Below are 15,776 nucleotides of genomic sequence, written 5' to 3'. Positions count from 1 at the left end.
TTAAGAAAACGTGGTTTTTAAAAGTTGTTTTATTTCACTGTTTTTAGTTTTGTAAAAACCAGAAAAACGTGTTTTTTAAAAAATATTTTGTATATTTATTTATTTCCTACTTTTTAGTTAGCAAGTTTAGCAATTCAAATCAATTTCCAGGGTTGGCAAGTGTGGATGTTCGAGAAAAAACTCAAATCCAAACCGTGAATTTTTAGGTTTTTTTTTATTTAAATTAAAAAAAAATTTTTTTAATTATTATTTCTGATGATCAAATATTGAATTGTTAGGCAGCATAATCATGCATGCCAAATTTCAACTTACTAGGATGTTTAGAAGTGCTCTAAATTAAGGTTTGAATTTTTGATGACAAGACACACACGAAACGAAGTCAAGAAAAATGTGGTAAAATCAAACTGTGCTTGCCATAGAACGTTTTTAGGCATTTCCTTTCTGAAACTGAGATTCAATGTCGCAACAAAAATCTGTTTGAAATTGAAAACCCATTGTAAATTACACTTGAATTATTCGAATTTTACCGAGATTTACCTTGAACTATTTCACCTAATAAAAAAATTATATGTATGTATTAAAAAAATTAAAGCACTCATTTTTTACGTTTCGACAAATTTTCGAATTGCTCGAAGTCTTCAGAAGAGGAATTGTGTGGGGACGTTGTTCGCTTACTGGCTCGGGATAAGTTCTTATCGCGGTGTCGTGGTGCCGAGGAAGCTTCGTCTCGTGAGGGCTTTTTCTTGCTCGGCGACAACACACGGAATCCTTTGGTTTGCATCATCTTGGCACCAATGGCTGGAGAATGCGAGTTGATTAAATGTTACTGAAGTGAAATTTAAATTTCCACATGAACTAGTGAAACAACAGAAAATAATCTCAAGCAGTAAAACGATCAAGTTACATAAACTTTAAACGGATCATTTTATGGTAAAATTGAATTATGGAAAATGAACAGAAAGGATTAATTTCAGTTGATAATATACAAATACATCGATATGACCATAAAACAACGAATAATACACAGGCATCAAGGCTAGGAAAAGATCATCAAATACCAAGTACCATTTACGTGACAAACTTCAGCTACAGCTCCAGCTTGCAGCAAGTAGTCAAGCCATAAGATCTGCTTGGTCGAAAGGCGGTCATTCGGGCCTTTCACTTCAACAATGCGACTTTCCTGCAATATTAAAATGAATATGGTATAATAAATTTTAAATCGATCGACAAACTCAGAATTTAGCATAATTGAACCTAAAAACTATTGATTGCACAATAAGGCTGAGAACAAGTAATGCCCATTCTCCTATGTTCTCTCCTGCCGAGAGGAGGAATATCTCGGGAGTATATATTTTATGGTCTGAGTTGATGACTGTCATATAATTTGTTCCTATGACACGATGAAAGCTGCTAAGAAACAATGTATTATTGCAGATAGGGGCCCATAAAACATAAGCAAGTTCAACTTTAAGTAATAGAATCACTTTAGTGGAAGGATTCCAGACGACGAGGTCAGGGAAGCCAGAGCGGGTGAAGCGATGGTCGCGAGCGAGGCGGTCGCATATCAGCGAAACGACGGAAACACCCAAACTCAAGATCAGGTCCTGTGAAAAAAGACCAGGAGTCATAACCAATGTGAGGCGTATTATGCCATGTGAGGCGTAAAGATAATTAGGCTACCTATATTCACATGGCCAACGCAACGCTGTAGATGCAAACTTGATTATTTGCCAGAACATTCAATACTTTCTGATCTACTTGAAGAATTCATTCAACATCTTGTGAGTGTCTGATAGTACTGGTATCGATGGTTCATCACTCTACTATACTGTTATTTACAGATCAGCAATCATTTCTTTCCTCAACACAATAAGCTTACGATTCCCATAGAAAATAACTAATACATCAATAAATCGATAGGTATCGCTAATCTTGTGAGATAAATCTACCAGTATTTCCGCTGAGCTTGCCTTTTCTGTCTTTACCCCAGGTAGTTTTTCGAAGAGCGCTCTAAATTTTTCGACTTGATATGATGAACAAATCTAAAATGTAATTATTTATAGGATTTCATTCATTGAGTAATGACTAATGAGTATACCGATTCTTCGATCCTATCAACAAAATTCAAGACGTTCCGTTTAATAGAATACTTCGGACAGTAAATCTTTCCGAAGTTATTAATTTGCATCGTTGCTAGAATAATAATCAGAAAATGAGGTTAACAAAAATGGGGATCAGTAGACTACGTACAAGTATTTCCATACACTTCAGGCTTTAGATAGAACACAGAGCATGCAAAACCGTGGCATGCTTCTCAGACTTGAAGAGGTCCCAGTGCTCGATGTTGATCGGAATCAGTATACTACATACACGTAACTCCAGACACTTTTAAGATAGAACACCAAGGATGCCGAACCGTGGCATGCTGCTCTGACTTGAAGAGGTTCCAGTGCACGATATTTATCGGAATTAGTATACTACATACACGCAACTCCATACACTTTAGGCTTAGATAGAACACCGAGGATGCCGAACCGTGGCATGCTGCTCTGACTTGAACAGATCCCAGTTCACAATGCTGATCTCCCCGTGATGCTGCGACCAGACGCGCGACACGGCGTCAGCCACATCGCCATCCGTCATGCCCGCTACCTCGCGCACTCTGCCACAAAAACAGCAATAAATCACATATTTTCAATCTTAAATTTATAAAGTATACAGTGCCATTCCACCTTGAGAATGGTTTCGAAACAAGATAATAATAAGCGGAATGAATCACATTACTCAACAACATAGTTCTGTCGACGAATTTCGTCTTTAGAACGCGACAGCGCATTGATGGGACATGGATTAACGTATATAATTCTAAGAACGAATATTTGAGAAAATTATATACAATTCTCCATAATTGAATATTATCAAGCAAATTCGAGATATTAAGCTACATTTCGTCTAAACGCAGTGAAGGTAGAAAGGACAAAATGTACCGCTCATCGATGCTGATTTTTCTGGCAAGATAAAAGTTGGGGTAGTCGAGATCCAGCGGCACCGCCTGATGCACCAATCTCATGGCATCAGGCACTTCGCTCTCGTAAATGATGTGCCAAAAGAGCAGACCGAACAGTGAGTTCACTGTAGAGCCCTCCGCGTGTAGCCCTGTAAAAGGACGTAGAATAAACGGATTGCAAAAAAAAAAAAAACGGGTTTAAAGAAAATTTATGAGATGCGAATGTGGTAATCTGAAGAATTAAGCAAAAAATGTGGGATAAACTGGTCTTGAAAGAAAGATTTACTGAAAAGTAAGGAAATGAGAACGTGACAATCTGAAAAATCGTGCGCAAAAATGGTGTTGAATGAAATGTTATCAATTATTTTTTTCGTTAATCAAGCAATATATAGTGATGTTCGACAACATGTCCTCTCCAATTTTACTTAGAAATAGAAAAATATTGCGTTCGAATGTAGCGCTAAATTTTACATGATCACAAAACGTGATTTTTAGACTAAGTTAAACGAAATGAACAAACTATTCACTCCTCTTTTGTGATATTTGAAGCAGTGGCGCAACTACCTTGCGGGTAGCCGCGTTCCGCGTAGTGGCCGAGCGCGAGCTCCTCGACGCTGCACGCGACCACGTCCCCCTGCCCGGCGTGCACCGCTGAGTCGCCTCTGATGAACACTCGACGGAATCCGGACTTGTGGTCCCTAAGACACAAACGAAAGCCTGGTTTCTAAGACACAAACGAAAATCTGGAGCCGAAATATAAAAATAACTACGAATTTGTAACTCCGTTTGTAACGGAGTTTCAAGCTCCGTTACAAACGGAGTTCCAAGCTAAGGCCACAGACGAGAAAATGGTGGCTCCATGTAATTAGGCCGCTGCGTGTACTCAAGCAAATTTTGAGAGATTACGGGCTCTGGAAATCACTGTGCGTCGAGCAGGGAACAAATTTGAAATTTGGCGTGTAATATATAAATTAGAATTCTTGCACAATACAAAGAAGAGGCAATAGAGAATAATTCATAACTCACAAAACCTAAAAACAGATTGAACCAAAAATATAAATATTTTAAGTAGAATGATCAGTTGACTCACATTTCAAACGAGCGGCCTTCTATCACAACCCTCGGGGCTTCTCGAGGCTCCATGAACTTGATATCGGAGGGTACCGAAAATTGGCTCTCATTATCGTTGGCTTGACGTTGATGTTCATTGTTATCGACATTTTCATCATTGATCTTCCGTTTTTTAGAGGTTTTAATTTGCCGACGAGAGAAGGAAGTGATAAGTTTCTGCCCCCTACTGCTGAGAGTGAGGCGATGTCCAACACGCACTTCAGGGTCTCTTAAAGCTTTGTAAACCACTTCCAATGCCTGAAAAAGATACACCAAAAGGACTAAATGAAATTCATGTTATAGAAAGAAACAAAACTCATGACAAACCATGTTCACGGAATCGATAGCTCGATATCCGTCGAGAGTTCACATTAATCACATGAGAGGCGATTGATCAAACTTCGTTCTACCCCCATGCCGTCCCAAATTGAAGCCATCATTTCACAGCTTCCAATCAAGCTTGTGATTGGCGAGACTACAAAAGAAAATATCCAGAGGGCCCTGAACATCTTGAGTTGAAGCGCTTCAATACGACATTACTGAGTTTAGAAGCACTGACTGAGACTAATGAATTTGTTTGAAAATGCGAATGGACTTCATTCAAATTCAGAACGGGACCAGCACCAACTTACTTTTGAACTTAGTTCTTAACCGTGAGTTCAATCATCAGTGTAATCTAATCCTGTCAATCAAGAAAAATTGCAGCTATTTTATACCGACATGCAGATATCGATTCGGACAAACACAATAGCTCGTAATTTCCGCGGTAAAACGCACTGAGTTACTTGAATTCATCACTCACGAGGGGAGCTTGTACTCTGGTAAGCCGCGCGATCAATGCCTTTGCCTGCAACGTAGCTATAAAAGACGGCCTTCTCACGCTTTCTTATTCCACTAGGAGCGAGATTGCGGGTAGACCGACGCGTTTCATACAACTTCGCAGCGTTGGGTAAGGTTACTGAGGTATAATGGTGGCATATGTCAGCTACGAGCTATTAAAATTGAAGGATATGTAATATTAAAAACTTTCCATTAAACTGTTAGCAGATGAAGCAATCAAAATTTTTTACTTTTATTCACCTCACAAATGTATAATTTAGTTAATGACCGGGAGAATCGCATCGTTAAAACATAAAATTAAATTCGTTTCCTTTAATTTGTGCGAGTTCTCCACAATAAACAAAATTGGTCTGTAACTTATCTAAAAGAAGCACCGAAGTACATCCATTAGGACCCTAGTGCACTCATTCGCCAGCCAATAAAAAAAGGGATTTGCTTCAGGAAATTTTATTGCAGAAAAGATCAACACGATGATCGGGAAACTCAGCCTCGCACTAACCATCACAGCAGCATTGCTCATCACGGAGTCCTGCACTAGTCAGAGTTTGCGGGCGCTTTCCGGGTCGTTGCCGACAGACCTTATTTATTTCAAGGAAAGAAACCAATCGCGCTGTGAGTGAATGATGTCACGTCTTAGTATCCTTAGTTTACATGTTGCTGGAGGGTTAGTTGACATGTTGCTAGCAGGTTAAGTTTCAAGTTTGGTCAGTTCTCGGATTTTTCAATGTTTATTAGAATTAAAGACCATGATAATAATGCACGTGAAATATGTAGGTAATATAGTAACGCACTACGAATTAACGATGAAGGTTTATGTGAATAATGCGAATGAAATATGCATGAGAGAAGCATGGCTCTACGACTTAAGGATTACGGTAATTATTGACGATTTTCATGCAGGAAAAAGGCGGACTTATACTGCAGTACAGGTTTAGTCCAATCTTTTTTATCGTCCCACTCTTTCAACTAACGTAGATCTGATGTAATTGAACATACTTTGCAATAATGCGCAAAAAGGTATATACATCCAACTTTTGAGGCATAGGAAAATTAGTGGTCTTCAGCAATATAAGCACAAAGGTAGATACCAACTTTTAAATGTTTTAGAAAATTATTTGTCTCAGAGAACACATAATATGTCGATAAAAATGCTTTAACACGCAGGCGCGTGTCGCATGAAGTGCCTGGTGCAGCCCGCGTGTAAGGCGGTGACGGCTGACGCTGACAGTACCACTGGCAACGCCTCCACATGCCTTTACTCCAAGCTTGCGGTCACGGCAAGCGTGCTGCTGCAGTCTAACCAATCTAAAGCAGTGACCTTCGTCAAGTGTCAACGTAATATAATATTCAGTTTATTAAGGAGTTTCATTTCAAAATTAACAAAAAAAATTATTCACCCAGTTGTATCTACATTTCTGCCGTAAATTTTTTTCAGGACTCTATTAATATTATTTATTAAGTTTTACCATTAAGGACTTCATATAATATTATTATTATTCACGGAAGAAGATAACCCCTACGCATGCACCGAACTTCAAAATAACGAATTCCATTTTAGTGCAACAGGCATCAATTATATTATTTTAACATAAATCAGCGAATGATATTTTTTAGTAAAAATCTGCTCAATTCACTGTTGACGCATAGAAATACTGCATTTGGCAGATTGAAACTAAAGTTTCCGATGCAAATATTGAACATACTTCATTTCACATTAAAAATTGTGCATTTGGCAGATTGAAACGTAAGTTTAAGATCCATAAAATTTGAATAGCATACTTCATATCACATTAGAAATTTCTCATCATTTGAAGCGAATGCATTAGCAAGAGTTTGGCAGGAGCGGCGTGCGCGGCACCGTTTCGTGAGGTGGAAGGCGTTGGTTGCATCTACACGAGCGACCGCGCGGCGACGCTGCAGGAGGCTGAGCAGCTGTGCAGCGGGCACTCGCAGCAGCTCTACGCCCCGCCCACGGACGCCGCTCTCAAAAACCTGATCAAACTCATGCTCAACGAGAGCCGTGAGTTGGATTTTATCGTTAAAACCGATAAACGATTTTTTTAATTTTATCGATAATTTTCGATAAAATCGATTTTATCAATTAATTAATTTATCGATCGATTTTTTTTATCATTTATCCTTTTTATCTTGCTTACATTACTTACCACTGCTCACATATTGGTTTGAGATCGCGTCGATGATTTAGTCGTAAAATAGCAAAAACAAAATATATAATGCACCAAGTTCCAAATGAAAAATGTAATGTTCTAGGTACAAGTAGACCAACAGAATTATCGTCAACTAACAGAATTATCGTCAACTTGTGTTACAGAGAGCACAATGGGCTACTGGCTGGGATTAAAGCTCATCGAGGGCCAAACGCGCTCTTGGCAGTGGTTTAATGGCCGGACCCAAACCTCTGAGACGGGACAGGGATTCTGGATTCGTACAGACCCGAACAACAACGAGACCTGCGCCCGTCTTGCCATTCACGCCACAAAGCAAAATACCACGGGACTTGCGAGCACAGAATGCGACAGAGACTTCAACTACGTTTGTCAGATGCATCTTTGTGATGAAGCTTACTGATTTTTCAAACAATATTTGACATAGCATAAGCATTTCCTCAAGCATGGACATTGAATGGAAATGACGTTCGTCATTCAGCGTAAATCGTTTTTACCATTCTGGAGTATTTCAGTCGAGTTTGTATCAATTTTTTTGAACGATGCAAAATGGAACATTTTAATTTGCATACAAAAGACGTTATAAATTATAAATTTTTTGCTTCTAAATAAAGAATTTCAAGGAAGCAAATACAAATAAGTGTAAGATAACATGTAGGTACCAGTGAATGTATTTTGAGATGCTCTAGAAACAGACCTGTGAATGCATCTTGAGATGCTAGAAACAGACCTGTGAATGCATCTTGAGATGCTAGAAACAGACCTGTGAATGCATCTTGAGATGCCAGTAACAGACCTGTGAATGCATCTTGAGATGCCAGTAACAGACCTGTGAATGCATCTTGAGATGCTAGAAACAGACCTGTGAAGGCATCTTGAGATGCCAGTAACAGACCTGTGAATGCATCTTGAGATGCTGGTCCAGATTGAGAGCAAGTCTGTCGTACCAGCCGCCCCGACGGTCCTGGTGGTGTGTGTGCTGATCAAGCAGCTCCCTCAAGGTCTTCACTGCATCACTATACCTGTAGTATATGAATGTAACTTTCATATACGCAATGAATACCAGGGTTGCTCTCAAAGTGATATAACCTATCTTACTTGTAACAGATGTAGTGGAACTGTTAAATACGAAATGTACACCAGGGTTGCTTTTAAAAAATTTTCACAGTGTGTGACAAGGTCAATGTAAAGTAATGTAACTTGTGATACATAAAACAGAGAGTTTTATTTGATAATTTCCACACAGTTTAAAAAAATTCAAGTAAAATAAGCTGAACTGCTGCATCGAAATATGCTAGACACACAAATGTTGAATAAATGTAGCATTGAAATATGCTAGACACACAAATGTTGAGACACAGGTCGGCAAAGCTCATACTAGGTAGATGGAGATATTTATTGACAGGCTATAGCATCAAAGTCATTTCCAATCGAAGTATTTCATACAACTTAGAAGTAGAAAATTATTGTACATTGAATCTATATATTCTTACAAGAATCATAGATTTGAACCTTAGACTCAGATACGAGATAAATATTCGAAATAAAATAATTTGGTGAAATACGAATTTCTTATGTACCAGAAGAGTAGTATGTGAACCACGATTACTTATAACAATATATTATTTAGCAGAGAAGTATTATTATGTTATTTAGCAGACGACTATTATTATATTATTTAGCAGAGGAGTATAATTATCTTATTTAGCAGAGGAGTATTATGTGAATTATGATTATTAGGCTAAGAAAATATAGATTCACAAGTGGAATGTCGTGGAAGGAAATACTTCTTGAGGCGTTGGAGGGCTTCAACGCGGTGGACTTTGATGAGCACCAGCAGCGAGAGACTCGTATAGCGACGCAAGAACCGAGGCAGCTTAGCGTCGTGTTCACTGATAACCAAACATAATTTAGTAATGAAGCAAGATTGAAGTATTTATTTTTATTCCACACGTAGCACATGTACTGGTAATGATACTCTCATATGACTACTTCATAGCTATATTAAAAACAGAGTTATTCACTAACTCTGGAAAATTAGATATACAACTTCACCTGAAATATAAGAGAAGTCAACAGAAAAATATACATGACACAAGTTATTTTTTCCTAAAACCATGATGCTTCGAAATTAAACACTAAATATAACTTGGATACATCAAATTAATTCACAAAAAACTCGCCTTAGAACAACCAAAAGCAATGAAGTAACGAGATAGGTGACCAAGGGCTGTGCTTTCAAAAAGATTTACGATTTCAACCTAAGCCCACTATTCACAGACGATAAATTGGCTGCTACGTTAACTTAGGGAACTAAGTGAACTTAAACAGCTACTCAAACGTAGGGAGCTACATGAACTTAGGGAGCTACGTGAACTTAGGGAGCTAAGTGAACTTAAACAGCTACTCAAACGTAGGGAGCTACCTGAACTTCGGGTGTTACGTGAACTTAGGGAGATACGTGAACTTAAACAGCTACCTACTCAAACGTAGGGAGCTACATGAACTTAGGGAGCTACGTGAACTTAGGGAGCTAAGTGAACTTAAACAGCTACTCAAACGTAGGGAGCTACATGAACTTCGGGAGTTACGTGAACTTAGGGAGCTACGTGAACTTATACAGCTACTAAAACGTAGGGAGCTACATGAACTCCGGGAGCTACGTGAACTTAGGGAGCTACGTGAACTTAAAAAGCTACTCAAACGTCGAGAGCTACATGAACGGGAGCTACGTGAACTTAGGGAGCTACGTGAGCTTAAACACCTACTCAAACGTAGGGAGCTACCTGAACTTCGGGTGTTACGTGAACTTAGGGAGATACGTGAGCTTAAACAGCTACCTACTCAAACGTAGGGAGCTACATGAACTTCGAGAGCTACGTGAACTTAGGGAGCTAAGTGAACTTATGGAGCTACATGCACTTAGGCCGCGAGTTTTGATAGTACGACCCCAGTTCGGCAAATTTACGGTGCGTAAGACAATCCTGTGAGTTAGTATAAAATAAATGCTCACAGGATGTGAGGCTGCTGACGTAGTCGCTCATAGAGTTCGCAGGCGCGGGTGGTGACGTTAACTGCTTCTTGCCAGTCACGGTTCTCGAGGTGCTCCTTGACGGCGCTGTACAGCTCCTGGCATTCCTCAAACCTGCATTGCAGTACAGGACATTATTCATTACATCACGAATAATTGAAGATGTACAAGAAACAAAACTTAGCTTAGATAATGTTCTTTTTTGCGTGTACTTAAGAGACCAATGTCAACACATTGAAGCTACAGAAAGGATATTTGCAATCTATGCGACAAATATGCACTGTAACAACAGCAATCAAAAATACATACAATAGACAATTATAACACGATTGTGTAGTGGTGAATTTTCAGCACAACACAACATGGCACAGTTTAAAAATAAATAAATAAAATTGGAAGTTAATAATTGGTCTCGCAGATTATTTACAAAACAGCCTCGTGAATTCGCGAAAGAGATCTAGGTTCCAACACCACTCACTGAATAAGATCATCTCTGGAGCTAAAAATGTCAGCATGTCTGATCCTGACGGTGTTGGATGGGTACTTGACTTGTCCCAGATTGACTCGAAGTAGCGTAACAAGCTGATTGTTCTGACCAGAATCATCATCCTCGTCGTAGCGAGGTAGTGAGTAGAGCGTCAAGACTCTTAGTAGCACTCGACGCACAACATCTGATAGCAAGCAGCACGGCCCAAGCACCTCCTTGGCTCTGCTTTTCAAGTGAAACATCAGGCGAAGAAATCTTATAGATTTCAAGGTTTCAGGTTACTTAATTCAGTAAGCAAAGGAAATTGTCATTATTTACTTTGTTTAACCTATGTCGGCGTGAAGAGGTACAACTGTGAATAGAGTTGGTTCGATTACGAATGACGTTGTGAATTTAGGCAGTGTGGCAAGGCTTGAATAAATTTAATTATAGATGGAAATTCTTTCAAGATCTGAACTAGGCTTAGTAGTAAGACCTTTGTAGTAGAAGCTTGGTAGAGCAGGAGGGCTGGGCAATGCCTGAGAAAGCAGCTGCTATGGTGGGCTGAGTCTTGCAGTTTTGCAGCATGAATCTTGCCAGGTCATTCTTGCTCTTGCCACTTGTGTTCACCTGCTCAATAATTTTGCCTACTTTTATAATAGTTTCAGCTACTTTTATTGTGAAATTGTTTCTTGCTATATGCATGAAAAGCTAATGCATACTTCTACTAAATTATGAGTGAGAGCTTCGTGATACATTGGTGAGATGAAATAAACTCACAGTGTGGGTGAAAATTTGGTCGATACTTGTCATCTTTGAAAAATCATATCTCGAGATCTATTGGGACTAAAATCATGAAACAGTGTTCAAATTAAAGAGAAAGACTTGTATTTTCTGATAAAAAATAATAAAAAAAGTTATGTGAATATCCCGTTGAGTTATAGTGAGAAAAGTAAAAAGTTTGGAAAAAAACTAAAAAAAGTCAAATTTCCCTCTTTGTCACCTTTTTTGGGGGTTAAGGAACATTTTGCTAATCATCTATAATCTAATAAAAAATCATTTATAAAAATGAAGCCAATGATCACCCACTTATTTCCCATGTTGCCACACTAGGATGGGCAATACATACACACTAAATTAAGCTTGCAGAAAATTTTTTTATTGAAGTACATAAATGCATTTTATTCAACAATAAGATAATTTACACAATTTTTAATTCATTTTTTTGAGGACAATGCAATACCATAATCAAAAACTTATTATTTTAGTCTTTATATTACTTAATATAACTAAATTCACATAACTGCAAAATATATTCAATGACTGTTACCAACTTTTCCTTGATAAATTATCAGAATATCAAATAATTAAAAGTAGTGCTTTGAAGAATATCATTTATATAGGTAGCAGAAAATTATTCACACAGAAGCAAAGGATAACCAACCTTCATGAGCTTTGCTAAAGCAATTATCTCTTCTCCAGCAAGCAGAGATAAAGCTTCTTCAGGGCTGTCCAATTCATCTTCTGTAACAGGGAGACTAGTTTAATAAATTTAAAGTAAATGCACTAGGTATCATAGACAACATAAAGATTTCTCTGTATTGTGACTCGCTTCATCCACAAAATAATTTTTAGGCTCAAATGGATACCTACTAGACTTAAATGATTGAATATTCATTCATGAGTTAACATTATTTCATTTTTTTGCCAAGGTTATACAAAGTTTAATCTGTCCTATTGAAATATATTCTTAAAAGATAAAAGCCATTTTCAATTGTTTCCACTATTTCATGCTATAGTTTCACAGTAAAAGATGTAGGTTTCATACTGTACTGCCACCGGTGTTAGTATTCTTTAATGGGAAAAATGCCATAATGTGGGCTAATATATAGTATATCCCAAGTACCGTAGTATATATATATAATGCTTGTGAAGCAAGATGCAAGTTATTTAAAAAATTCTCTTAGTACACATTTTTCATAAGGTAGACTGTATTTGATGAAATATTTTACAGCGAATAGTTATAAATGATAAGGCTCAATGAACATCTTGGTTATAAAAAGTATGTAAAAAGTGAAAAACAAATGTTTTAATATCAAAAGCAGTTAGAAGTGATCAAGTGGAATCTGGACAGAACTTGAGAAAGATCAGAAAAGCTGGAAAGACAACTTACCAATAAGAAGATAATTTGCATAGCTCAATTCCTTGACATAGAGGATGGTATCTTCTGAGTCACATATATCCTGGTACTGAATTTTGGCCACACGGTTCCATTTGACTTTCCTCTGGAAAAGTCTCACAAACAGTTTTTTGGCAGCCAGGGAGAATGTTGAAAATGAAGAGAGCAAGTCTTTCTCTTCATCATTGAAAAGTTTATAATCAGGAGGACAGGATATAACAGAATCCAATATAGTCTGAAAATTTTCAAGATAATAACCAGTGTGCTCACGAAAGTTTCTTGGATCTTTATTTTTTTCAGGAGACTTTGTAGGGCTATTAGAGAATGATTTCTTTGGTGTAGTAGGTAGTTGTGAAAGATTTTGTTCTGATATACCTAAAATTTCAGGCAAATCACAACACTTGGATGAAAAACTATCATTCATATCACTAAGAATTTTATCCTCATTGGTCAGAGAATCAGAGGACTTTGCTGGAGACTGACTCTTAAACAGGTTTTTTCGAGTCTTCCCGGGAGATTTATTATAAGCTTTCATGTTTGAAGCCTGCAGTGGACTTTGCTTGCAGGATGATTTTTTAGGAGATTTCTGAGACAATCCAAATCGAGATTTGTTATATGCCACACATGGGGAGAGTTTTATTTTCTCTCTCTGCAAGGCTTCAATGCCAGACAAACTAGGAGACACTGTTACACTATCACTTCTTACTTTTAATTTTGAAGGAGATTGTAGAAGTTCATTGAAAGCATTGACAGTCAGAGAAGAATTTTTTGCAATGCTATTGCGATGAGATGAATTAGAAGCTGAAGATTGCACACCACCAGGGGAGGGACAAGGCTTTGAAGGTAGAGCTGATGAGGGGCACACCAAGAGTTTCTTGCAGGGGGAAGGTGAAGGTGTTCGTTCTGGAGTGACTAAACCAGGACTTTTTAGAGGGGAATATAGTGCACTGCTGTCCTCATCATCTTCTTCATTGATATCATCATCAATATCAGATAATTCCAGCTCTTCTGTTAAGATATCAAAATCATCATTATTTTGGTCATTAGTTCCAAGATGAGATCCAACCAGAGATGAACACCACTTGGAGTCGGTTGGTTGATTAGAAGTCAGAGAAAATGTTCGCCTCACAACTTTTTTGGTACTGTTTGATGATGGACCATTGTTCAGATAAACATGGGAGCTGGAGCCTGGAACCTCATTCCCCTTATGTATTCCAGTACTTGCATCATCTTGCAAGGAGTTGGAACCAAGTTTTAAATTTTGATTACTTGGCACTAACTTATCAGCTCCATCAGTTTTGGATTTCATCCTCAGATTTTTCTCTGAAGTTCTTAAATTTTGTGACTGAACCATAAAATCCTCAGAGTCTGATGAAGAATGAGAATTGTGCAATTTTTTATCCAATGGAAAAGTGCTAGTACTCTTAGCTGATTGAATAGAAGAACAGCTGCTGGACAAAACAATGTTTTGCCTGTTTATTGATGACAATCTAACATTTGATTCAATGTCAGCTTTTTCCTTTAGGCTTTCATTCCCTGAACAATTTTCATCACTGCTATAAAGAGGAGGCTTTTCTGTTTTATTGGATGTGGGCAGAGAATTACTATCATCAGCCCAATCCTTCAATAAATTGGACTTTGAATCATCAGTAGCAGTTTCCACTTCAATTTTATTGGGGGTTGAAGTTTTGGAACTAGAATCTTCTACCAATTGAGTTTCAACCATAAAAGGACTGATGTATACTGCTGAACTTTCGGTGCCATGGTAGTATTCTTCTGGCATATCAAAAAGAATAGGAGATTCTCCTATATTGAAATCTTCAACATCTCCATCAGAATCAGACAAAATTGAACTTTTGTGATTACTATAATTTTTAGTGCTAATTTTAGAAACATTACCCACACCCACTGTGGATTTTCGTTTGTTAGTAGAATTCCTTTTTTTCTTCTTTTTCTTGGATAGGATCTTGCTGGTACAATCCTGGTCTAAGTGCCAGTCAAGTCTGGCTTCTGATACTAGTTGATTGCATCCTGGACATGATAATTTCTTGACAAGAGCAGCACATGACACAACCGGAAGGCTGTCAACGTTACCATCAACAGCTTTACTGGTACTTGGCTTGAAGAAATCTAAAATAGTTCTTGTAGGTTTACTGGGAGTCCTAGATGACCCAGGATTTGAGCAGGATTTCATTTTTCAAATTGAATTGATTGAAGCAATAAAACAGACTAACAAAAAAAAAGCTGTAAAATAAATTCATGTAATCACACTCTTATATTATAGAAGAATATCTTTAAAAATTAATGCACCTATATATATGGGCTAAAAATTTAACATTAGAAAATCATGTTAAAAACAAGAAAAATGATAGGACTTGTGTAAAAATCACTGGATTTAATATGTGTGTGAATATCAATTGGTTTGGGTTGGACAGTACAAAGGAATATGTGCTAGATTATGAGATAATAAAATGTAACAAATTTTTGCATTAGAAATAGAGGTATATCTAAGAGTAACTGAAAGATACTATTTATGGGAAAAGGGATCGTGTGCAGTAAATAAAAATATATCCTGAAAAAATAAACAAACAGGATTGGATAGAAGTAGATTTCAGAAAAAAAAAACTATTATTCATTGCAGGCTGCATTGATTGCTGTTGTAGCTACCAAACTGAAAAGCATGATGTTCAATTGTGCCATTTAATTAATAATTACTCTCAATGATATGTGCATTTCCACTCAGCTCATACTATAGTACTGTCAAACAGGGTAATTAGGGACGGGTGGGGTAAATCGGGACATGCATCCCACATTTAGTAGAAATGTAGAAGGTAAACTAATCAAAATATTGCAAAACTAAAAATAGTGGCATAAACTTCAACATTTTTACCATCTATTATGTATAAAGCTAGTTTATAAATCATACATTTACTATCTTTATAAAATTGCTGAAAAAA

General features: G+C 37.4%; 2 protein-coding genes across 2 annotated transcripts; one reads left to right on the top strand and one right to left on the bottom strand.

Moving 5' to 3' along the window:
- Positions 1–348: 348 nt before the first annotated feature.
- On the bottom strand, positions 349–15,054 carry LOC108677970 (fanconi-associated nuclease 1-like). Its single transcript, XM_018166289.2, has 14 exons — positions 12,814–15,054; positions 12,085–12,164; positions 11,137–11,270; positions 10,653–10,883; positions 10,157–10,288; positions 8,931–9,035; positions 8,039–8,165; positions 4,098–4,375; positions 3,572–3,705; positions 2,988–3,156; positions 2,536–2,662; positions 1,485–1,604; positions 1,066–1,180; positions 349–798 (listed from the first exon to the last, which is right to left on the bottom strand). Exons 1-14 carry the CDS (start codon positions 15,011–15,013, stop codon positions 596–598), a joined length of 4,155 nt encoding a protein of 1,384 aa, XP_018021778.1. The 5' UTR covers positions 15,014–15,054; the 3' UTR covers positions 349–595.
- LOC125178423 lies at positions 6,128–7,714 on the top strand. The gene is made up of 3 exons (XM_047882115.1): positions 6,128–6,292; positions 6,798–6,977; positions 7,290–7,714. The coding sequence occupies exons 1-3, from the start codon at positions 6,133–6,135 to the stop codon at positions 7,544–7,546; spliced, it is 597 nt and encodes a 198-aa protein (XP_047738071.1). The 5' UTR covers positions 6,128–6,132; the 3' UTR covers positions 7,547–7,714.
- Positions 15,055–15,776: the final 722 nt, after the last annotated feature.

This window comes from Hyalella azteca, unplaced genomic scaffold (assembly GCF_000764305.2).
Source record: "Hyalella azteca isolate HAZT.00-mixed unplaced genomic scaffold, Hazt_2.0.2 contig9706, whole genome shotgun sequence".
NCBI lineage: Eukaryota > Metazoa > Arthropoda > Malacostraca > Amphipoda > Hyalellidae > Hyalella > Hyalella azteca.
This window is presented reverse-complemented; position numbering and strand designations above follow the sequence as displayed.